Source organism: Petaurus breviceps, unplaced genomic scaffold (genome assembly GCF_028583685.1).
Source record: "Petaurus breviceps papuanus isolate PSGF00001 unplaced genomic scaffold, PetGlider_PUasm1.0 90865, whole genome shotgun sequence".
NCBI classification, from domain to species: Eukaryota; Metazoa; Chordata; class Mammalia; order Diprotodontia; family Petauridae; genus Petaurus; species Petaurus breviceps.
The window spans coordinates 9,059,105-9,084,404 of record NW_027187367.1 but is presented as its reverse complement, the minus strand read 5'-3'; the positions used below and the strand labels follow the sequence as shown (position 1 = coordinate 9,084,404).

The 25,300-nt window shown below is 39.1% G+C and overlaps 1 protein-coding gene and 1 long non-coding RNA gene across 2 annotated transcripts in view; one reads left to right on the top strand and one right to left on the bottom strand.

The window, feature by feature from the left end:
* Nucleotides 1-24,284, bottom strand: part of SNRPC (small nuclear ribonucleoprotein polypeptide C) — a 32,093-nt gene extending 7,809 nt beyond the window's left edge. Inside the window, exons 1-4 of the mRNA XM_069073490.1 lie at nucleotides 24,209-24,284; nucleotides 19,104-19,146; nucleotides 17,067-17,175; nucleotides 7,094-7,183 (exon numbers count right to left, since the gene is read on the bottom strand). Of these exons, the coding sequence (XP_068929591.1) occupies nucleotides 7,094-7,183; nucleotides 17,067-17,175; nucleotides 19,104-19,146; nucleotides 24,209-24,216 (250 nt within the window). The 5' untranslated portion in view covers nucleotides 24,217-24,284. The remainder of the gene's footprint in view (nucleotides 1-7,093; nucleotides 7,184-17,066; nucleotides 17,176-19,103; nucleotides 19,147-24,208) is intronic.
* Nucleotides 24,285-24,368: 84 nt separating this feature from the next.
* LOC138150103 (uncharacterized) lies at nucleotides 24,369-24,920 on the top strand. Its single transcript, XR_011165511.1, has 2 exons — nucleotides 24,369-24,475; nucleotides 24,583-24,920. It is a non-coding gene; the product is annotated as an uncharacterized lncRNA (long non-coding RNA).
* Nucleotides 24,921-25,300: the final 380 nt, after the last annotated feature.

Here is a 25,300-nt window from a genome sequence, read left to right as displayed (position 1 = left end):
TTGCAACATGGCTAATATGGAAATTTTTGCAGAATGTCACATGTGTAATTGATGTTAAATTGTTTGCCTTCTCAAAGAAGGAGTGAAGGAGAGAATTTGGAACTCAAAAATTTTAAAAATGAATGAGGGTTTTTTTTTTACATATAATTGGGAAATATTTGACAAAAAATTAATTTTAAAAAATACTCCCAATTCTGTGTAGATAATAATAGTTGACCTTTATACTGCACATTAATGTTTATGAAGCATTTTATATACACTATCTCATTTGATCTTCACAATAATTCTATAAGGTAGATATTAAAAGATTATTATCCTAACTTGTAGGATAGCTTTTCTCAGAACCAGGAAGCCCAGGTGGTTCAAGCACCACCTCTACCACATATTGTGACCTTGGGCAAGTCACTTAAACCAGCAATTTTCTAAGATGAGAAGGCAATGTATCTATATTGATAGAGGGACTTTGCTTTCACAGGAGTTCATTATACCAATGAAATCAAAGGTCCAATACCTATCTCTATTCTATCATTTGTTTAGCCATTTGCCAACTGATGGGACCCCCTCTGTTTATTGTTCTTTACTACAATAAAAAGAGTTATAAATATTTCTGTACTGATGGGTCCTTTTCCTCTTTTTGCAGAAACTTTTCAATTTTACATAGTCAAAATTGCCCATTTTATCTTCTGTGATCCTCTGTATCCCCAGTATGGTCACTAACTTTTCCTAACATAACTGCAAAAGATGTTTTCTTCTTTGATGCTCTAATTTGCTTATGATGTGACTGTTATATCTAGGGCACATATCCATTTGGAGCTTATTGTGGTATGGGACATGAACTGTTAGTTTAAACCTAATTTCTACTGGAATACTTTCCAGGTTTCTCAGTTGTTTTTGTCGAACAATGAATCCTTAACCCAGTGTAATGGTAATGTAATTTGAATTTGAAGATCCCTTTGTGTTGGCAAAAGTAGCAGGTACTTAACGCTTAGTAACTGATCAAGCCTCTGATTGGGGGAACAGAAGGTATGAACTCCTATATCCTGTTAACTGATGTAACAGGTTGGCCGAAGTAAGTAGATAATACTGTGCATATAAGAAAAGCCCCAGAGAGGCACAGTCAGAACTTCTTTGAGACCGAGATCTGGTGGCAGAGCAGCTACAGAAGAATGGAGAACTGAGTCCTGAGAACTTGTGGTGGTGGAGCTTCTTCTGAACAGGATCCCAGGAACCCAGAGCCAGGATCCAGGAGCCCAGGAGCCTGGAATCCGGAGCCAGGAGCCCAGGTGACTGAAGCATGACTGGTCTGCTGAGACTTTGGTTGTTTGCAGCCTGGTTGAGCCTTGAATTCCCTGGAGCAGAAATGGTGAAGGAGCTGACATGGACCAGACCCTATGAACGCCAGTGCGGAGCAGCACCTGCCCAGAGAGCTGGTCAAGGAACTGGGAGCTGCCTACCATTGAACCCAGGTTATAGTCTGGTGAATCCAGGGAGAATCTGGGACTGTGGAAGGGGATCCAGGGAATCTGAGAACAGGCCCCAAGTCAAGATGAAAAGACCTCTCCTTGGGTACTGAGTAATTATGGAATTATAGTTTACTAGTGACCTAAGGGGTGGAGGGGTTTTGTGTATGATACTTAGTAATACTTTACTGAATCAGTGACTGATTGTACTTTGAGTACTTTGAGATATTATTACTGATAAGTGACTGATTGAGTTAATCAAGACTTTGCCCCATGAGTAGAAGACTTTGAGACAACTGATAAGTGACTGATTGAGTTAACTTACGAGTGACTATTTTACTTTGAGACTATGTTGTGAATATTATATTGTGATTTTCTGTGATAAGTTGTAATATGGTGAATACTGTATTTTGAATGCTGTACCTTGATTTTCCATGGATGTTTTGCTTTTGTTATGGAATAGAGTGATCACTATACTGAGTAATCAGAAGCTTAAAAAAGCTGTTCACATTAGCAGTTCTTCTGGAAAGCTTCTGTGCATGGCATTACACCCAGTAGAAAAGGTATTTCAGTTCATCAAATGTCAGTCTTAAAGGTAAAATTTGAATCCAAGTCTTTCTAAACTCCAAGTCTCATGTTCTTTTCATTCTGCCACACTGCCTCTCTATACGATGATAATAGCTTCTGTTTTTTCCTAACAAGGAGAACAATCTTCAAACATAAGGCAATATAAGGTTAACAGATTTGAAAAAGGTCAACAGAGAGTTGATACTAAAAACGAGGTAAGAACATTCAGCTGTTCTCAATGGGTTCAAGCCAAAAGACCCAGGGGTTTTCTTGGCAAAGGTACTAGAAGTGGTTTCCTACTTCTTCTCCAATTCATTTTACAGATGAGGAAATGAAGCAAATAGGATTAAGTGACTTGCCTTGGGTCACATAGCTAGTTAAGTGTATGAGATCAAATTTGGACTCAAAAACATAAGTCTTCCTGAATCAAGTCCCAGCACTTTATCCATTGTGCCATCTAGCTGCTCCAGAGGTCCCTTTTTGCAAAAACTTTTCAATTTTATGTAATCAAAATTGCCAATTTTATCTTCTGTGATCCTCTTATCCCCAGTATGATCATGAATTTAAAGTTATGCAAGAAAAGTGACTGAACTACTTTTTGATACAGGGTTAGGTGCCTACTCATTGGAGAAAGACTGAAAAAATGGAAGAATATATGGTATAATAAAATGATGAATGAGGGATTCAGAGAAAAATATAAGGATTTGTATGAACTGGGGCAAAATGAAATATGCAGAACCAAAGAACAATATATAAAATGTCCAAAATAACATAAATAAGCAAAAAGTTAACCTCAGAGAAACTGAAAGACCAGTGATGGTACTAGAGATAATGAGCATAAACTTCACCTTTACCATAAAAAGATAGTAGGGAAATTATAAGGGTGTAATGCTGTAAACACTGTTAGTCTTGTTCAGAGAGTTGAGTACTTTTGTTTATTTTTCTTTGTTATAAAAGAGATTTCAATTTGAAGGTGGTGTAATTCTAGAAATGACTACTGTAATAATAGAAAACTTCAATAAAATTTATCTTAAGGAAAGAATCTGGAATTAATTACATTTTTTGACAATGCTCCTAGACTGCTGGATCAGGAATATTTTAGATAGAGTATACCTGGATCTCAGGAAGGCGTTTACCCTGATGTCCTATTAGATAAGATGAAGAGATGGGGGCTAACTAAAAGTACAGTAATTTGAATTAAGAACTAGTTGAACAGCCAGATACAAGGAGTAGTGATTACAGGAGCAAAATCAACCTTGAGGAATGTCTCTAGAGTGATGCCAAATAGAACTGCTTGATAAAGCGATATAATTATATCAGTGATTTGCATCAAGATATGGCTGAAACAAAGCTGAGAGCTAATTAATATGCTGGAACTCAAAATACCCTGACAAATTATTAGCTCAACCTAACAAGATAAAACTCAATAGGTATAAATGTAAAGTCTTACATGTGAGCTAAAAAATATCAACTATACAAATAGAGAATGGGGAACCACGGCTAAACAACAATCCCTACAAAAAATTATTTCTAAGTTTTTTAGTGTCCTGCAAACTCCAAATAAATTAACAGTAGTAAGCGGAAGTTTATGACATAATGAGAAAAACTTAATTTAATTTTAGGCTTCATTAACAGAAGCTCTGTGTCCAGAATGAGGAAATCTAACATTCTACTGCCCTGGGCCCTAGTCATATTACTTGAGAGGGTCAGAGGCATGGGCAGGCAGGAAAGGTGTCCAGATGCAAATTATCAGAAACCACGCCCTATAGAAATCTATTGAAGGAACTGGAAATGTTTAACTGAAGAAGAGAAGATTCAGCCAAGGTACACAGCTTATCTTCAAGTATTTGAAAGACTATGATGATCAGTTGGGGAATAGCTAAAAAAGCTATGTCATATGATTGTGATGAAGTACTACTGTGCTATAAGAAATGATGAGGGGGGTGGTTTCAGAAAAAAAAAACATACAAGACTTATATAAGCTGATGTAAAGTGAAGTGAGATCATTGTACATAGTAACAGCAATGTTCTAATGATGATCAACTGTGAAAAGACTTGGCTACTCTGATCAATATAGTGAACCAAGATAATTCCAAAGGGTTCATATGATGAAAAAATCCTATCCACCTCCAAAGAGAGAATTGATGAACTCTGAGTCCAAACTGAAGTATAATCTTCTCACTTTTTTTGTGATATGGATAATATGGAAATGTTTTTCATGATTTCACATGTATACTTGATATTTTGCTTGTCTTCTCAGTGGGTAGGTGTGGTAGGAGGGAGGGAGAGAATTTGGAACTCAAAATTTGAAAAGAAAAAAATGTTAAAAAAAATAAACTATATGTTTATGTACTTTTTTTAAAAGGCTATCAAGTGGAAGAGGAATTAAACTGATTCTGATTAGCCCTAGAAGGCAGAAGAAGAGTGAAGGGTAGAAACTTCAGAGATGGAACTGTTTAAGATCTGTTGACAGGATCAACAAAAGGAAAAGCTTCCCAATAATTAGTTGCAGAAAAGCCCACTTTAGGAGGTAGTAGATTCCCCATCACTGGAAATCTTCAAGCACAGAACAAGTTTCCTCCCTGCCTCAGTTTCTTCATCTGTAAAATGGGAATAATAATAGCATCCACCTTCTAGGTTTGTTGTAAGGATAAAATGAGATAATATTTATAAAACATTATTTAAATGCTGACTGTGACTATAACAAAAAAAATTACAAATGTTGGAGTGGCTGTGGAAAAAAGATACATTAAGAAGGGAAGGAAGGAAACAAGTATTTATTCAAGTGCTTTACAAATATTATCTCATTTGATCCTCATAACTCTGAGAGATAGATGCTGAAGGAGAAGCAGACACATAATTAGCGTCTAAAGGCCAAATCTGAACTCAGGTCTTCCTGACTCTAGACCCAGCGCTTTATCCATTGAGCCACTTGGTTGCATAACTGGTAGAGTTGTGAATCAGTCCAAGCAGTCTAGAATACCTGGCTCTTAATAAATGTTTGTTCACTTAACAAAACTGTTTATACCCTTTGATTCAATGATAGCACTTATACAGCTCTATCCCAAAAAAATATAAGAAATAGAAATCAATGATCTTAAAAAAGGGAAAAAGACCCACATGTACAAAATTATTTATATAAACTCTTTTTGTGGTGGCAAAGAATTGGAAATTGGGAGGATGTCCATCATTTGGGGAATGGCTGAACAAGTTGTGGTATATGAATGTAATGGAATACTATAAGAAATGATGAGCAGGCAGACTTGACAAAAACCTAGAAAGACTTATATGAACTGATGCTGAGTGAAATGAGCAGAACCAGGAAAACATACACAGTAACAGCCACAGTGTGCAATGACTGACTTGGATAGACTTAGCTCTTCTCAGCAATGCAATGATCTAAGGCAATTTCAAAAGACTCACGTGAGAAAATATTATCCACATCCAGAGAAAGAACTATGGGGTCTGAATACAGATCAAAGCATATCATTTTCTCTTTGTAAAAAATTTTTCCTTTCTCATGTTTTTTTCCTTTTGCTCTGTTTCTTCTTTAACAACATGACTAATGTGGAAATATGTTTGATTGTACATGCATAGCCCATATCAGATTGCATGCTTTCTTGGGGAGGGAGAAGGGGAAGGAAGGAGGAAAATTTTAGAACTCAAAATCTTATAAAAGTAAATGTTGAAAACTAATAATAAATTAATTAATTTTTAAAAAGAAATGGAAATCAAAGGGGTGCCCATCAATTCAGGAACGGCTGAGCAAATATCTGAGAAATCTGGATTTGTTTGAATGTTTTCAGAGTACAGTAAGCAGAACCAGAAGAATAAAGTATACAATAACAAACATAAAGACATAACTTTGAAAGAATTAAGAACATAGATCACTGAAATAACCAACCACAATTTCAGAGGATCAGTGATGAAGCATGGTACCCATCTCATGATGGAGAAGTGATAAACTCAAGATACATAATGAGTCAAACATTTCTGGACATAGTTAATATGAGGTTTGTTTTCAGTTGACTACGCATATTTGTTATAAGGGAAGAGAGAGGGAGAGAAAAATAATGCTTGTTAATTGGCAAAGAAAAGGACAAGAAAATTTTTTTTAAAAAATGACAAGCATATGCTAGGTTAAGTCACCTATTAATGATCTGTTTCAGATGTGGATTGGCTTAGATGACCTCTTAAGTCCTTTACCACTATGAAATTCTGTATGAATTATTGAGAGTACTGAATAATCTTATCATTTCATTACTTGGATTCTTAACCTTTTTTGTGTCATGGACACCTTCTCAGATGTTTTTAAATACATACAATAAAATATATAGAAATACAAAGGAGACCAATTATATTGAAAGTTATCAAAATATTAAAAAAAAAAAAAGTTCATAGACCCCCAAGTTAAGAACCCCTGATTTAAGTTCTTAAATTTTTATTCACATACTATATTGGTAAGGCCAAAGACCCTAAAAACCATGTATTCTGGCTTACCACTGTGTGAGCATAGTGGGGTGGTGATGAGGGAAAATAAAATTTCTTCTTTGATCTACTCTAGGTGTGGTAGGGAAAGCAGGTCTGATATCTGCCCATGTAACTAAGTGTTGCTGCCTTTTGTCTTTGAATCAGCCTTTGAATCAGCCTAAAGACAGAACCCCTGGTGGTACATGTTGTTAGCCCAGTAATCAAAAGCTAACTGTTGAAATAGTCACAAAAGGGGCAGCTAGGTGGCGCAGTGAATAGAGCACCGGCCCTGGAGTCACGACGACCTGCGTTCAAATCTGGCCTCAGACACTTAATACAAAAAAACTAGCCGTGTGACCTTGGGCAAGTCACTTAACCCCAGTTGCCCTACCTTCCCCCTCCAAAAAGCAAAAAAAAAAAAACCAGTCACAAAAAACATTACCCTATCAAAGCCATTTTCTATTATTATCCATCCATACACCAAGCATTTATTGAACACTAAATTTTAAGTTAAGGGTCATTTTTTTATAAAATCTAAGAGAATAATGCCCAAAATTCCAAACAAAAAAGCGCAAAATAAAAAATTTTAAACTTACGGAGAGTAGGAGGAGGTGGGATCATAGCCCCTCCCGGTGGAGGAGCAGAGAACGGAGTGGGAGGGATTTTTCCTTGCTGAAATGCAGCCGCTTTGAAAGGAAAAAAAAACGAAAACACAAATAAGAATCTTAGCTGATCATAATTTTTATACTATTTTTAAATAAATACATTAAAAATATTTCAGTAAACAATCATTTATTAAGTGTTTACATAGTTCTCAACCCTGGAGATATAAAGAAAGGCAAAAGATAGTCCTGTTCTCAAGGAGTGTACATTCTAACCTTAGGTACATACAAGATTTATGATGACTGACTACAGCTAATGTGAAGTAGGAAAGGCATTAGTGGTTGGGGAGATCAACCAGGAAAAGCCACCTGCTGAAAGTACAGTTTGAACTGAGCCTTAAAGGAAGCCAGGGAAGAAGCGAGAAGGGAAAGCACTCAAGGTGTGAGACAGCCAAAGGAGTGAGATGGTATACTGTTTTCGAGAAGCTTCTAAGTTGGTCAGTGAAGCTGGATAGCAGAGGGTGGAGAGGGGAGCAGTGTATTAAGTGGAAAAGGTAGGGAGGGGACAGGCTATAAAGCTTTGAATGCCAAAGAGAGGAATTTATACTTGATTCTGAAGGTATAAAGGAGACACTGGAAATTCTTGAGCAGAGGGGTGACATGGCCAGACCTACTCTTTAAGGAAACCACCTTATAAGCTAAGTGAAGGATGACCTGGAGCCAGGAGAGACTTGATGCAGGGAGACCAGTTAGAAGGTTAATTCAACAGTCTCCTTGAGGGGTGATACACTTGGTGAGGGCGTGAACTAGAGTTGTGGCTGATCCTACTAGATGTACAGATGCTGTGAAGGTAGAAAAGACAGCAAGGTCACAGGCTGAGGTGACTGAGAGGATGATAGCATCCTTAACTGTTACAGGGAAATTTGGAAGGATCTTGGCAGTGAGATGAGTTCTATTTTGAAAATGCTGAACTTGAGATACCTGTGGCAATCCACTTTGAGAAGTCCCAAAGGCAGCAGCAGATGCATGACTGTAGCTCAGTACAGAATCCAATGAAGATTGGATATATAGATCTGGGAATGATCAATAAAGAGATGATGCATGGGGGGGAGGGGGGCGGAGCCAAGATGGTGGTATAGAAACAGGAAAACTCCATGCACTCCCCCCATAACCACCTCAAATACCTATAAAAAATGATTCTAAACAAAGTGTAGGGCTACAGAACCCACAAAGTGACAGACAGAAACAAATCTCCCTCTGAAGATAGCCTGGCTGGTGGACAGGAAGGATTTAAAGCAGCCCACTGGGAGCAGAACCCAGTCCTGCGTGAGCCCGGGGTTTTAGCTTCAGGGCAGCCCAACCAGCATGGCTGGAGAGACTTCAAGAGAGTGGATCACCAGCAGCTGTGGCGGTTTCCAGAATTACCAATCCATAAATGCTAAATACAAAGTGAGAGGTCAGTGTGGACTTTGGGAACAGGGGGTCCGGGAGTGCAGTCCAGTCTCTGCTCCTGGAGGGAGAAGCAGCTGAGGCGAAGCAGCCACCACCACGGGGCTGCTTCAAAGCTCCTGGCCTGCAGATGGTAGGGGGACCAAGCGACCATTCAGAGGATCTGGATTGTGGTCTATTATGGAGGTCCTGGGGTTTCTGACCAGGTGCCAGAGCTGGTGAAGGCTTTTAAGAGGGCACCCAACTAATAGCTTTGGCAGCTGAGAAAACCCCAGCAATTTGGGACAAAGCTCTCTTCTCTGGAAGCAGAATTCTACTGTGGCAAAAAGCTCACAAGTCAAGTAATTGAGTGGCAACATGAGCGAGCAAAGCAAGCACAGCAATCCGACTTTAGATTTCTATTTGGGGGCAAAAAAGATCAAAGCATGGAACAGGAGGAAAACAGTGAAGTCAGAACTCCTGTACCAAAAGCTTCCGAGAAAAATATGAACTGGTTGCAGGCCACAGAGGAGCTTAAGAAGGATTTTGAAAACCAAATGAGAGAAGTGTAGGAAAAAGTGGGAAGAGAAATGAGAATGATGCAAGAAAATCATGAAAAGAGAATCAATAACCTGACTAAAGAAAATAACACCTTAAAAAATAGACTAACTCAAATGGCAAAAGAGGCTCAGAAAGCCAATGAAGAATATCTTAAAAAGCCGAATTTGCCAGATGGAAAAAGAATCTGAAAAGCTCACTGAAGAGAATAATTCCTTCAGAATTAGATTGGAGCAAATGGAAGCTAGTGACTTTATGAGAAATCAAGATACTATTAAACAGATCCAAACAAAGAAAAAATAGAAGTCAATGTGAAATCTCATTGGAAAGACCACTGACCTGGAAAACAGATCCAGGGGAGATAATTTAAAAATTATTGGACTACCTGAAAGCCATGATCAAAAAAGGAACTTAGAAATCATCCTTCAAGAAATTCTCAGGGGCAGCTAAGTGGTGCAGTGAGTAAAGTGCCGTCCCCATAGTCAGGAGGACCAGAGTTCGGTTCCAGCCTCAGACACTTAACACCCACACAAAAAAAAAATTAGCTGTGTAACCTTGGGCAAGTTACTTAACCCCAATTGACCTCCAAAAGGCAAAAAAAAAAAAAAAGAAATTCTCAAGGAAAATTGCCCTGATGTCTTAGAACCAGAGGGCAAAATAGAAATTGAAAGAATCCACTGATCACCTCTTGAAAAAGATCCCAAAAAGAAAACTCCTAGGAATATTATAGCCAGGTTCCGGAGTTCCCAGATCAAGGAGAAAATATTACAAGCAGCCAAGAAGAAACAATTTGAGTAACATGGAAACACAATCAGGATAACACAGGATCTGGCAGCATCTACATTGAGGGATCAAAGGGATTGGAATATGATATTCCAGAGGTCAAAGGAGCTGGGATTAAAACCAAGAATCACCTACCCAGCAAAACTGAGTATCATGTTTCAGGGGAAAATATGGTCATTCAATGAAATAGAGGACTTTCAAGCACTCTTGATGAACAAAACAGAGTTGAATAGAAAATCTGACATTTAGATACAAGAAGCAAGAGAAGCGTAAGAAGGTAAACAGAGAAAAGAAATCATAAGGAACTTATCAAAGTTGAACTATTTACATTCCTACATGGAAAAACGATAAATGTAACTTATGAAACTTTTCCCAGTATGAGAATAGTTGAAGGGAATATAAACGTGTGTGTGTGGAGTATATATATCTCCACACACACACACACACACACACACACATATATGTATACATACATATATATGTCTATATAGGAGGGTATATGGGCATATGAATACTAATGTGAGTGTGTGTATATATGTATACAGGTATACATACACAGAGGGCACAGGACCAATTGAATAGGAAGGGATGATACTTACAAGGTGAAATTGAGAGGTGAGAGAGGAATATAATAAGAGGAGATGGGGAGAGACAGAATGGGATAAATTGTCTCATATAGAAGAGGTAAGGGAAAACTATTACAATGGAGGGGAAGAACAGGAAGGCAAAAGAGAATGGGTCAACCTTATTCTCACTGAATTTGGCTTAGGTAGGGAATGACATACACACTAAATAGGGTATCTCACCCTACAAGAGAGTAGGGGGGAAGGGAATGAGAGAGGGGATTATGGAGGGGAGGGCAGATTGGGGATGAGGAGGGAAGTTAGAAGCATACACTTTCAAAAGGGACAGGGTCAAAGTAGAGAATAAAACAAGTGGGGGGCGGGATAGGATGGAGGGAAAGTCAGTCTTTCACAATATATCCACTATGGAAATGTTTTGTGTAGCTACACACGTACAACCTATACTGAACTGCCTATCTTCCCAGTAAGGGTGGGTGATGAGGGAGGAAGGGAAAGAATCTAGAATTCAAAGTTTTAAAATCAAATGTTAAAAAAAAAATTAAATTTTTTTTACATGCAACTGGGAAATAAGATATACAGGCACTGGAGTATAGAGATCCATCTTGCCCTACTGGAAAGTTGGAGGGGGTAGGGGGGAGGATATAGGAGAGAATGGATTGGGGGAGGGGGTATACAGTAGGATCACTCTTTTGGGGTGGTGGGTGGGGGAAAGACGGGGAGAAAACTTGTAACTCAAATTCTTGTGGAAATGAATGATGTAAACTAAAACTAAACATACAATTTAGTTAAAAAAATAAAGAGATGATGCACAGGGAGCTAATGAGAGTACCAAGCAAGAAAGAATAGGGAGCCCAGGACAGAGCTATGGGAGACACCCATGGCTAGTGAGTATGACTTAGAAGACAAAGCAGCAAAGGAGACTGCGTAGTAACAGCTGGACAGACAGGAAGAAAAATAAGAAAGAACACTGTCACAAAAACCTAGAGAAAAGGGTATATTCAGAAGGAGGTGATCAGCTGTGTCAAATGTTGTAGAGAGGGCAAGGAGGATTAGGACTGAGAATGGGTCATTAGATTAGGCAATGAAAAGATCACTGGTAACTTTGAAGAGAGTAGTTTCAGTTGAATGAAGAGGTTGGAAGCCAGATTGCAGAGTTAAAAAAAGAATGTGTGTGAATGTGTATATATGTGTGTGTGTGTGTGGGGGGGGATGTAGAGGTATCTATTGTCGATTGATTTCTCAAGGGGTTTAGCCACAAAAGGGAGGAGAGATAAAGGGATGATCAATGGGTCAAGTAAAGAGTTTTTTAAGAGTGGAGGAAACACTGACATGTTTGAAGGAAATGTAGGGAAGAAGCCATTAGATAGGGAGAGAGATGATTAGTGACAGTGTGAATGATAAGATGCTAGAGAAGCAAGGATGAAATGAGAAAAAGAGTAATGTTGGAAGGTTTGCCTTGGCTGAGAGAAGGACCATCTCTTCATCTGAGATGAGTGAAGTAGGAGAAAATGATGGAAGGTATTTGAGTGATGTGAGATGAGGCTGAGAAGTTTGAGGGGAACTCTCCAGTTCAAACTTGAAGGATACTCATTTAACACACATCAGGCTTTCTAGGGCTCAACTGGTTCAATTTTACCAGCAAAATCACAATCAAATTTAAACTCTTATATTTGGCATTCAAAGCTTTACATAGCCTAGCACCTCCCTACCTTTCCTACTTAATACCCTGCTCTCCTCCCTACCCTCTTTTATCTAATTTTACTGACCAACTTACAAGCTTTTTGAAAACCATATGCCATCTCACTCTGTTGGCTGTCCCACACCTTGAGTGCTTTCCCTCCTCACCTCTTCCCTTCCTTCAAGACTCAGCTCAGACTCTACCTTCTGCAGAAGGTTTTTCCTAGTTGATCTTCAACTGGTTTGCTGGTTCATCTTTACCAGCAAAAACATCTATCAAGCTTCTGACTCATTTGTCACTTCAATAGTTGAATTATATTATATATCCAATAGTCAAATTGATCTGCAATCTCATCAAGTTAGCTATTCCCTTCAATGATGATGTTCTATTCTTGTCCATGGTCTCTTAAGTTCACTACAGGGGTTTCACCCAATGTACTAGAGGACATCATAGCTTCAGGATACCAGATCCAAAAGTATCCATTAACTATAACCCACCATCTCTAAACATATCTGGGATTGTGATGTTAGCAGTCCAAGTGTAGTGTCTCTATTGTTTTTGATGGTGAAAACAGTCTGTTATAAAATAATTGTATATTTTAAGATAACTTTGCTGGGTTGGAAGTAGATTAAAGAAAAAGGTTTTGTTTGATACTGGAAAGAAGTCTTCTTTAAAACACATACTCAGTTTATAGCAGGTTTAGACTTTAATGTATTTTCAAGAAATAGTATTACATGAAGCAAATTTATCAGCCCTCCTATGTTTTCCCTAACCTTCCTACTTAACAGTTCCCTACTGAAAAATCTACCACATGACATGAATGGCTCCAGGGAAGTCATTTCTACAATTTAGCAAAAGTAGATGAAACACAAACAGGATGAAAGAACACAAACTAGAAAATGTTTCTATTTTTTTTTTAATATAGTCAGCTATGGTCTTGCTCAGATACATATTCATCTAACTCAGTCCCTGAATCCAAATTCCAAATCCTAATTCTACTCTGTCAATGCCCAAGACAATCTGACCAGTGCAATGGAAAATGATTGAGGTCATTCCAATTCAGCTAAAATGAGCATTTATCAAGGCAAGTGTCCATATGTCATGCAGAAGTTACAAGGGTAAATAAATGACAGGTTCTGTCCTCAAAAATCTTACAATCCAATGGGGTGAGAGAGTTCTAAGAGAGGAAGTATGATATGCACACAAATGAGTATGATACATGGAAGGGTTAATGAAGACAAAGGGGAGTTCCCAAGAGCTCTAAGAAAATCAGGAGGAAGAGATTGCTTTTAGCTGAAAAGAACTGACTCCATGAAGAAGGTGGTGCTTAAGCTGAGGTTTGAAGGAAGAAAAGTATTTCAACAGAGAGAGATGTGGATGCGGAGTCTCTGCCAAAATGGATGTCAATTAGGATAAGATGAGATCAGGTATTAGCTAATAGTCCAGTCTACAACAAGAAGTACTAGAAAGGGAGAAGAAAAATAAGACTGGAAAGATAGAGTGAAGACATATAGTGAATGACTTTAAATGCCACACAGAGGAGTTAATGATTATCCTAATAGTAGTATGGAGCTATAGAAAGTTCTTGGGCAATGGGCTACACAAGGGTCAGACTTGTACACGTACTATGATGAGCACCTAATCAAGTCAGGCATGAATTCTAATCATGTATATTTTATACAATTACTGTATGGATTTCAACTAAAGATAAATATATGGCATATGTTTTTTATTTGGGCGTATTTATATGGGCATTCACTCCTACATTTATAGGTGTGTGTGTATATATATATATATGTATGTATGTATATGTGATTATATACACATCCATTCACAATCCATACCTGTATATGTATTTACGTATACATTGTGTAAATGTGGGTATATACATATGTACACATATATACACATACATATAGGGATATAGACATCTTACAAATTTGAATACCATGCCTATTTGGAGCATTGCTCATAAGCCCTTGTGGGAATCTAAATGAGGCTTCTCATAAAGCATTTGAATAATAGGCAGACAAATGCATATGTACCTATACATGCATGTACGTGGATATATGCTAGTAAACATTTAACAAGCAGACAAAAGCATGTGCATGTATATGTCACACACATACATTCACAACCCACATCTGTAGATATACATTTACATATATACATAGATGTACATTTATATACTTGTGTGTATACAAATGTACTTTTGTGTGTTTAATGTTTACTAGCACATATACATTTATATACACATATATACACAAATGCATCTGTCTGCCAACTGCATTCTGTTGCTTTATGAGAAGCCTCTTTGAGACTCCTGCAAAACCATACAAGCAATGCTCGATACAGGCACGATACACGTATTTGTCCATGGGGATCCTTTGCCAAGAATGACACAGACCTAATAAATGAGCCCTAAGCAAGATTGTAGATAACCAGGAAGAAGTGGAATTGGTTGCTATGGGAGTGTACCTTTCATGTATTTCAAGAAGTAAACCAAGTGTGTGGAATGCTTCTTTTCCAGATGAAGGGGAACACAGTGTTTTTCCCTGAAGTACAGAATTCAGAGGTGGGAGACTAACAGATCATTCTGCACTAACCATGGCAAAGGTTAAGTATAGCGCCTGATCACTTTTGTCCAGTGTAACCAATACAGTACATAAGAAACAGCTCTGTGAATAATTCATAAAGGGAATGGCCCATTTGTGGATCCAAAATTGACTGTAAATCACTGGGAGATTTTATCCCAAGCAGAGTAAGATGGAGTACAAATTCACAAAGAGGTGGACCTACAAAAATGATCCCTAAAGGAGTAGTCTCTTGACTGTGTTCTCTTACAAAGAGGGGTGAGGAAGAGCAACCAAAAGAGTTTCCAAATCAAGATTCATTTATGTACAAGGGTGAACTCCTTGAGGACAGGAATCATTCCTTAGCCATTTTTGTAATTTCAATTGCTACCACAGTGCCTTGCACACAACAAACCTCAACCAACTTTTATTGAAGGGTGGATGATATTAGATGAAGGCAGAAATAAGGACTCAAGGTCAGAAAGGTTAGTGTCCATTTGAGTGTGAGCATCACCTGGTAGTAGGCAAGTGTCCTGTGATTCTCTTTCCCTCCAAAATCACTCTTAACTTTTATTAGTTTGCCTTTAGCTCAGACTTAATTCTTTCTTAATTCATATAAGATGATAAACTGATAATGCCTATTATGATAAACTGCAATTTTCAAACAATTCAAAGTGCAAGGAGAAAGAGAATGAGGAAGGAAAAGTTAACATTCAAGTCAGAAAAATGTTATCAGCTGTGTATAGAGAGATTGTTCAACAAAAGCCATGGAGCATAGGGGCGGCCAGGTGGCTCAGCAAGTAAGAGCACCGACTCCAGTGTCAGGATGACCTGGGGATCAAATCCGGACTCAGATACTTAGCACTACACCCAGATATAGCTGGCCATGTAACCTTGAGCAAGTTACTTAACCCTGATTGCTTTAAAAAAAAAAAAAAGCCATGGCGCTTCCAAGTACTAACTTACTAACTCTTCTCATGTTTTAATGATAATAATAATCCACATGTATATGTACACACATATTATAGATACTATACATATATAATACATACGCACAATACACAATATCTATCTATCTATCTATCCACCCATCCACCTATCCCTTAAAGGTTTACCAAGCATTTTCTCCCAAGAAGTTGTGCATTTGCTCTTATCCTCATTTTACCAATGAGAAAATTGAAGCTCAGAAAAATTAAGCAACAATCATCATTACAAGTTAGTTTCTGTTGAAGCCCAGATTTGAACCCAAGCTTTGGCACTAGAAATGGCCACTAGTTTCTGATATGACAAACCTGACGTCATCAGATGTGTCCAAAAATCAAGAAACTCACAAATATAGATCTTCAAGCATTCAAAACATAATTTGGAGTACTTGATGCTTCTGTTACTTCCCTTCTGATCAATTTCTTATAGCTTTGATAATGGAATGGGTAAATCCAAATGAAATCTCTCAATTATTCTATTTGGATGAAATTACAAATTTCTTTTCTCTTTTGTGTTTTATTTATGAAAGATCTCAGCAGGTTTTATTGTTAATAACTAACTATCCAATTTACTTCCAAAACCTTAAGAATCAGAGAGATACCCTTTTGATCTGTTCAATAATTTTTTCAATTCTACCTCTACATCTTTTCCACCATCCCCTTCCTCCCATGTACATGGTTACACTACTTTTGGCCCTCTAGCTTTAACTATTGCAATAACTTCCTAATTGGTCTCTATGTCTCAAATATCTCCCTTTCCCAATCCCATCCTCTACAGAGCTGCCAAACTGATATTCCTAAAGCAAAAGTCTAGACATGTGACTTTCCTGCTTTAAAAAACTCGCTACTAACACCCGTATCATAGCTTGGCATTTAAAGACCTTACAAAGTGGCTTCAACCTACCTGTGCAAGTTTATTACATATTACTTCCCTCACTTATCCTTTATCTCAGTCAAAATAAGTTTCTTACTCTTCCTATTCCTCTCTCCATTCTCTGCACAGGCTTCCCGACAAGTCTTTCTCCCTCCTCATCGCTATACCTTAGAATTCTCAGCTTCCTTCAAAGCTTAAACTCAACTTTGGATATGAGGCCTTTTGGCACCTCTTAGCCCCCATTGCTAGTTCTGTTCTCTTCTCTACAAAAATTACCTTGTATTTATTTATATATGTATATATTACTTCCCTCAATAGAAAACAAGCCCCTTGAACTTTATTTCATCCCCAGGGCTTAGAATGGTGCCTGGAACATAGTAGGTGCTTAATAAATGCTTACTAATTGAGTCAAGATGTAACTACCCCCAATAACGCAGATGCAGCCAGGTGTAGCTGGCAGAAGGAAGGTACCAGCTGACCAGAGGAAACGAGGGATGGGTCCTTACTCGTTTTATCGATCAGGCTCTGAGCTTGCTCTTCCATCCATTTTTGATAGTAATCTTTCACATTCTCTTTGTGTTTCCTACCGCTGCAGTGTGTCTTTCGTACAGATGGCTGCAAAATAAAAGAGATGCCAGGTTGAAATTTGCCACACCCTGATTTTAACAAAAACAAAACCAAAAATTATATAAAGTCCGACCATTGCAAGACACCTATCCTGGGAGCACCTCTCCCAAGGGATTGCTTACATAGCTCATGTAAATGTGGCACAGCAGCCCACTGCCAAAAGCTTCTGTGCCCAACATATTCTCTAAGGACCAAGTCTGTTATCTTAAATATCTGTCAGAAATCCCAACAGGTCACAGAGCCTATAAGAATGCACTGCACCAAATATTCCCACCGTCCTTTTGCATTTATGGAACAAACTCAAATACTACAAGCACTGCTCCCCAATTTGCCTTCCTAGTTCATACAAAGTTAGCACAACAGACAACAGAAAAAGCTGTCACAGAATCTCAAAATGCAAAAAATGACCCTAATGTCTTTTCAGTAATGCTAAGCCATTAAAACCACTGTTCACATAAATACAAGTTATCCTAGATGACACAAGGTAATAGAAAAGATTACTCTAAGTAAGAAAAGCAAGCCTATGGAAATGTTCCCAAAGTCAGAAGATAATGTTACAGTGCTAAACTGCTTTAAGGTGCTCTAAGCCCACCTGAGGGAGCTGCTCTTCCAATCACCTTAGTAATTGTTCAGCATCCCAAATGGACCATCTTAAAATAACAATATTACAAAAGTCTCTAGCCCTTTTCTGGAGAGCCACTTTTTATTTCCCTGAAGTCTTGGGATCACTGGAAGGTGGGTAGATATGTGCAACAATAAAGGCCTGGCAGGACAAAATGTCACTATTGAGTTCTCCTACCCTCTGGAAATGCAGATCATGAAAGCATGCAAGAAAGAATACTGCCAGCTGCAGCCAGTCTGAAGATCTACCAGGTATGGTTTAAGATCTATTGGCAGAGCTTAATCTTCTCAGTGGGGATCCCTATACTACATATATAGTATCTTTATATACTATAAGAATATATACAACCAGAGTCTCTACAGGAATAACCACTGCACTATATTTCACAATGCCATCAGTAATGAAATATACCACAATATATTTGACCAGAAGCATTCCCAAAACCATAGGATTAGAACAGCAAGTGAAGAACAACAATACAAAAATGGTTAGATGTGTTCTGGTGTCTTACTGAAAAAGGTGTTCATTTTACATCACATCTCAGCTGGGAGGAAGACAGAAGATAAAGATTTCTCTGATTTGATTAGAGAGTTTTGTAATATACAAACTAGGGTTCCTGGCTTCATTATTTCTGAAACAGATAACTTACAAGGCAACTGCTAAAGCTCTAAGTTTGTAGAAATCAAACAAAAACATGATTAAGAGTTTAAAGCAACTGCTATACCATTCACAAAACAACTTCTTAGTTTCTCCTAATTTTTACCTTGTCACAAAAACCATACTTGCTAAATCCAACTTTTGTTCTCACATAAGAAAATTCTGCCTATTGAAAGGCTATAGATAGACTACTTTAGCTGCACAAACATTGAAGTAAATGCTCATAGGAAATAAAATCACTAAAGGAAAATCCAGAATTATTTCCTCCAAATCAACAATCACAGTTTACATCTATGTAACATTTTACAGTTTACAAAGCACTTTCCTCACAACACCTCTGTGAGGTGAGTAGTGCAAGTGAATTTAATGAATGAGGAAACAGCCCCCAAAAGGGGAAAATGCTTTGCCCACAGCCTCAAAAGTTACTAATTGGCATGAATTAGGACTTAGGAATCTAGGTCTCCTATCTCCAAGTTCAGTGCTACTTCTTGAGCAACACTCTAACTCAAAGGCCTGAACAGTGCAGGGATATGAAGTATACAACATGGTGGGGAGGACAGCACACTTTGTGCAAAAAGAATTTACTTTGCATCATCCCATGGTGTACAAACTACAGCACACGAGCAACACTACTTACAGAGTCATGGGTGAGGTACGTATCGCAGTAGTCACAGTAAAATCTGTGGGGGAGAAGGAGAGAGATGGCCACCACCATGTTAACAATAATAAGTTGCTTTAACTCAGCTAAAGGGGTCAGAGCTGGTACAATCACCTGAACAGTAACGCCAGGCAGCTCAGCAATTCAGACTGAAAGCAAAACCTTTGAAACAAACTTGTTTTTTTTCCTTTGTCTAGTTCAATTCAAGAAAACACTGATTAAGCACCTCCTATGAGTAAACTGTTACAGATACAAAGATGAAACAACAAGACAGTCCCTGCCTATGAGGAGTTTATAGTATAGCGGGGAGGGGGGGAAAGGGAGCCCTGTGGAGATGTAATGTTCACTAATAAAGACTATACAAGGTAAATTGTGATGGGGACAAAGAAAAGACCTATACAAAGAATCTCAGAAAAAAAAAATTACAGGGGACAAGAACACTTCCAGCCGAGGGAGATCATGGCAGATGTGTAATCTGACCTGAGCCCTGAAGAGGACTTTAATTCCCTACCTGAGAAGTAGCACTCTTCTTCTTGCCTTCTGTGAAGCAAAGGGGAAGAAGAAAAAGGACAAGGAGGAGGGGGATGAGAAGAGGAAGGGAGAAGGATATAGAAGATGAAGAGGGAAAAGGAAGGAAGGAAAGAAGGAAGGAGGAGGAAGGAGGAAGAGAGGCAGGAAGGGAAGGAAACCTCATTTCTTTTTTTGACAAGGTTATTAAACTGACAGATCAGGAAACATTGTAGATAAGTTTGGCAAAGCATTTGACAAAACCTCCTGTAGTGTTCTTGTGGAAAGTTGGAGATGTGGGTTAGACCAATATGCTCCAAAGTGGGAGTTATGGCTTGACCACCAAGGAGAATGGGATCAATTAGAGGGTGGGAAATGAGGTTGGATCCCACCCTCCCAGATATAATCAACATGGGCATCTGTCCAACACAGCCACACCTGTCACCCATAGCAATCCAATATACTTCCCTCTCTCCCCTGACTTCCACAGCTACGCAAGCTCCCAACCTTCTCCATTGCAAATCCATCATCAGCTTTTCAGGGTAGTTATAACCTAACTCAGACCTGGGCACCCACAACTGCAGCTGAGGTTGCGGAAGTCCCATCTCTCCCAGCACAGGTTCACTACCCCCTCTCCCTCCCCCACATACTTAGAAAATAATTTTACTGATAGGGGTGCACAATCAAAAACTTTAGAGACCACTTGACTACACAATAGTACAATAGATTCCAAACAACCGAATGTTTATGTCCAAAGAACAGTCATTAATGAAGGGTTCAATATCAACCTGGAAAGAGGTTTTATTTATTCATAAATTCAACAAGCATTTATTAAGTGCCTAATATATGCAAGGTTCTGGGATACAACGACATAAACAACATAGCCCTTGCCCTTGAGGAGCTTACAGTCTATTGGGGGAAAATAACATGTATATAAAAAAATTAAATACAAAACATATACAAAGTAATTTCCTGGGAAAGTACTAGCAATGGAAAGCATTGGGATAGTCTTCCTGTAGGAGGTGGCATCTGAGCTGAGTTTTGAATCAAGTGAAGAACTCTGAGAGGCATAGGTGAGGGAGGGTGGTAGTGCTTTCAGGCAAGGGTGATGGTCCATTTAAAAGCACATATGTGAGAAACGGAATGCCATGAACCAGAAACAGCAAGCGGGTCAGTTTACCTTGATATAGGGTATGTAAAATAATGTTCAACAGGCCTGGAAAGACGGACAGAAGCCAAACAAAGGAGTCTTTATTTTGTCTTAGAACCAAGTGTTCTCAACTTTTTTTATGTTGTGGATATCTTTGACAGTTTGGTGAAACATATGGACCCATTCTCAGAATGATGTCTGTTGCTTAAATTCACAATTGAAGGAAATGTTAAATTTTGGTTAGAGGTTAATGAAAACAAAAGTGTAATTTTTTTCCAGTCCAACTTTACAAACCCCCTCAAATCTAGCCACACACTTATTTGTGTTAAAAACCCCTGTCCTAGAAGCAAGAAATAACTGGAGGTTTTTGAGCAAGGGAGTGACATGTTTAGATTTGTCTGTGCACTGAAAACATCAATTTATCAGCCATATAGAGGATGGATTGGAGAGGAAAGAGACTACAGGATGGCGAGATCAATTAGAAGGACCAATCTAGAGGACATGATATGATCTGAAAGAGGTAATGGCTTTGTAAGTAGAGAAAAGGGGACTGATATATTGTGGAGATAGAATAAACAATATTTAGCAACTGATTGGATATGAAGGGTAAATGGCATGGGGCAGTTAAGGATGGCACCAGGGTTTCAAACCTGGTTAGTATGAAGAATGATGCTATTTTAAATATAAAGAGGGAAGTTATAGAGAAATGTGGGATTTGGGGGTAGGGGTGGGGGACATGACTCCCTTTCTGGACATGTTGCTTTTGAAAAACCTTTGTAAGATAGCCAATTAGAGAGGTCGGGTAGGCAGAAGGTAGTATGGGACTGGAGTTCAAAAAAGACTGGGGCTGGATATATAAATTTCAGAATCATCTGCATAGAGGTGGTTTAATCCAGCAGAGCTAAAAGACCACCAAAAGAAGAATGTAGAAGGAAAAACAACCAAGATAGAGCCCTCATATACATCTACTCATAGTGGGTAGGATGAGGATGATGATTTGTCAAAGGAGATCAAGGAGCAGTCAAAGGATAAGAACCAGGAGAGAGTAGTGCTATAAAAACGAAAGGGAGGGAAGATGTGGTCAGCAATGACAAAGTAAGGTCAACAAAGATAAGTACTAATAAAATGCCATTGCATATAGAAATTAATAGGTCACTGGTAACATTGGGAATAGAAATTTTCACTAGTGTTCAAAAGTGAATCTGAGATGAGAAAATAGAGGTAATGAATGTAAGGCAACTTTTTACTAGAAGCTTAGCTGTGAAAAACAAAAGATGTATAAGGCTATAATTTGAGGGAATGGTAGAATTCAGTGAAGTTTTTTTTTCTTTTTTGGAGGGTGGAGGCAGGGCAATTAGGGTTAAGGGATTTGCCCAAGGTCACACGGCTGGTAAGTGTTAAGTGTCTGAGGTCATATTTGAACTCAGGTCGTCCTGACTCCGGGGCGGGTGCTCTATTTACTGTGCTACCTAGCCATCCCTCAGTGAAGTTTTTTTAAGGATGGGAGAAGATCTGACCATCTTTGAAGTCAACAGGAAAGGAGTCAATGGATAAAGAAATTATGGAGAGGGCAGAATGATTAAAGTGCAAACTTCTAAAGGAGAAGTGGAGTTTGAGGGCTCAGCTGAGACTATATATATATTCATAACAGACCCATTCAGAATAGCCATGTAATTTCCTCTGTTGAAGTTCAAGAACTCATACACAGAAGCAAAGATGGATGGTGGCCGTAATCCAGAGTTGGCATTTGGAAAAGGATGAGCAGCAGTAAAATAAGGGTAGAATACAATATAAAGTTGAACTGGTTAACTTAAGAGTTAAGATTTTGAAGGAAGCTAAGATTGATGGTATAGGATTGCAGAGAGGGATGGAGTGACAGGTGGTTGAAGGGAAGACAAAAAAAGATTTAATGGGAGGTAAGTAGGGGGAGAGATAGAATGAGGTTATGGTGAGATAAATACCAGCATTATACACAGTTGGCAGTGGAACACTTGTGAGTGATGATGACATCAATAACTTTCCCCATGTACTTCATTCAGATCATGCAAACTGAGGTCTCCAGAGGGGTATGCCAGTATCCTTGGTCCTGTGCTATTTAAACCAGTGACTTGGACAAAAGTATAAACGGCATGCTTATAAATTTTGCAGATGATACAAAGGGAGGAAGGATAGTTTAAAGCAACGGATGGCCAAGTTATGATACAAATATTTTTGTCTAGAAGGTGAAACCAAATCAAACAAAATTAAATTTAGTAGTGAAAAAATGTAGTCTTATACTCCCTAGTCACCTCTGCCTCTTAGAACCCCTACATTCCTTCAAGACTCAGCTCAAGTACTTAACTTTGTTTCTAGTGCCTTCCCCCCAAAAAACACCTTCTATCTACTTTGTATATACCATATATGTACATATGTCTGCTCAATAGAATGTAAACTCCTTGAAGTCAGGGAAAGTTTTACTTTTGTCTTTAGATCCCCAAATGCCTAGCATAGTACCTGGCATGTAGCAGGCACTTAAAATGTTCACTGATGGACTGAAAAATCCAGCTTCACAAGTAGAAGATGGGAGAGGCATAATTGGATCAGGAGTTCCTCTGAAAAAGACCTGGGTTTGGGGGAGACTTAATGGTCAGCCAATAAATGAAATCTGAGCCCACATTAAGAGGCAGTGTCCAAGTCTACAGTGGTGCTCTTTTTCACAGCACTTGTTTAGAATACACATGTATTCAGTCTCTAGCACCACATTTTGGGAAAGCTAAGTTCATCGGGTGAAAAAGGGCAACCAGGATGGTGATAGTTTGAGACCTATGAGGTTCAGTTCAAGGAACCGGGGAATTACTTAACAAGGTACGTGACGGCCATCTTCAAGTCCATGAAGGACTGTCAAGAGATAGATTTGCTGTCCTTGGCCCCAGCGGTCAGAAATAGGATGGATGGGTAGAATTTTCAAAGAAATTTATTTACCCTAGATTGGGAATAAAATAAAATAAAATCTTCCTAACAATTATAGAGCTGGCCAAAGAAACTGAATGGACCGCCTCAGGAGTAGTGAGTTCTTTTGCATTTGGTCTTCAAAGCAAGAACGTCCGCAGGTTGTGAGTCCGATGTAACTGGGATTTCTGGTCACGATTGGGCCGGAGGTTTCCTGCCAATTCTCAGACTGGTCGGAGACAAGCCGGGGGAGGGGGTGGAGCGCCCGGTGACAAGCAGGGGGAGGGGAAGAGAGGGATGCGGGAGAGATGGAAGGAGGAAAAGGGGAGGGGAGGGAAGAGGGAATGAAGGAGGGTGGAGGGCCTTTCTTTGGAGCAAGCCTTACCTCTCCCTTTCCCCCACCGTCTCCCGAACAGACCCGGGAGCCCCACCCCCGCCCAAGCCCACCCCCGCCCCGGCACGGAGCCCCGGCGCGCCCTCCTCTCAGCCTCCCCCTCACTTGGGCATGGTGCTCCGCGGTCCGTTGGTCGTACCGATCCGCGCCTAGCCACCGGAAGTGACGTCTGGGATAGCGCCGAAAGTGATGCTCTAAGGCTGCGTCTTCTCCCCACCTCTCTCCGTGCCGCCATCCAATCGCTGGCCGACGCGGCTGGAGCTGCCTTTCCATTGGTTGTTGTCTTTTCTGTCCCGAGAGGAGGGAGAGAGAGAAAGAAGAAGAGAGATGGAGACTCCAATGACTCCTCTCTATCCCAATCTTGGGCTACGGGTACGTGAAGAGTTCAAAATGGCTTCGTTCTAGAACTTTGACCGCCCCTGTTTAAAACTTTTTCATTATTTATTTAAATTGATTATTTATTTTTATTTAATATTTAGGCGAATTTCTTGGAAAAACATCATACACCCACTACCATCACCCCAGAATATTAGAGCTGGAACTCGGAGCCTTTGCACCGGCTGTCCCAAGTGCCTGGAATGCGCTCCCTCCCCTTCTAAGTTCCTTTCCAAGCTCAGCTCAAGCTTCATCATCTATGAAAAACCTTTCTTGATTTCTCTTAACTATTAGCGTAAAAAGATTACTTTTTGTTTCTATTTTGTTTATCCTTGTATACCTGCGTGTTGTCTCTTCTGATAGAATGTAAGTTCCTGGAAGAAAAGGAATTTCATCTTTATCTCTATCCCTGATATTTAACAGTGCTTGTCACACAGGAGAACACTCGAGAAATGCTTGTTTGTTGATTTATTGACGGAAGAAATCAGAGGGAATGGGAATCAATCAAAGTTGCAAATAGAGAGGGTGGGCGTTGGGAAAGAAGTTCCTGTATTTGAAAGACTGGAGTAAAGAAGGAGAGAATGGGCAGTGGTGTCAGAGCTTTGAGAAAAGATGGAACTTCCAAGGAACGCATTCCATATTCTAGTCAAGTTTAATGAGAAGAGAACTTCAGAGGCTAGAACAAATGCAACATCTTAGGAAGGAAGGAAAGGGGGGATTAATGAGAAAAGGAGTGAGTTAATGAAGGAATGGATGAATGGGAAAAAATTAAACGTTTACTAGCAACAAAGCACAGTGCTAAACCTGGACATGAAAATAGAA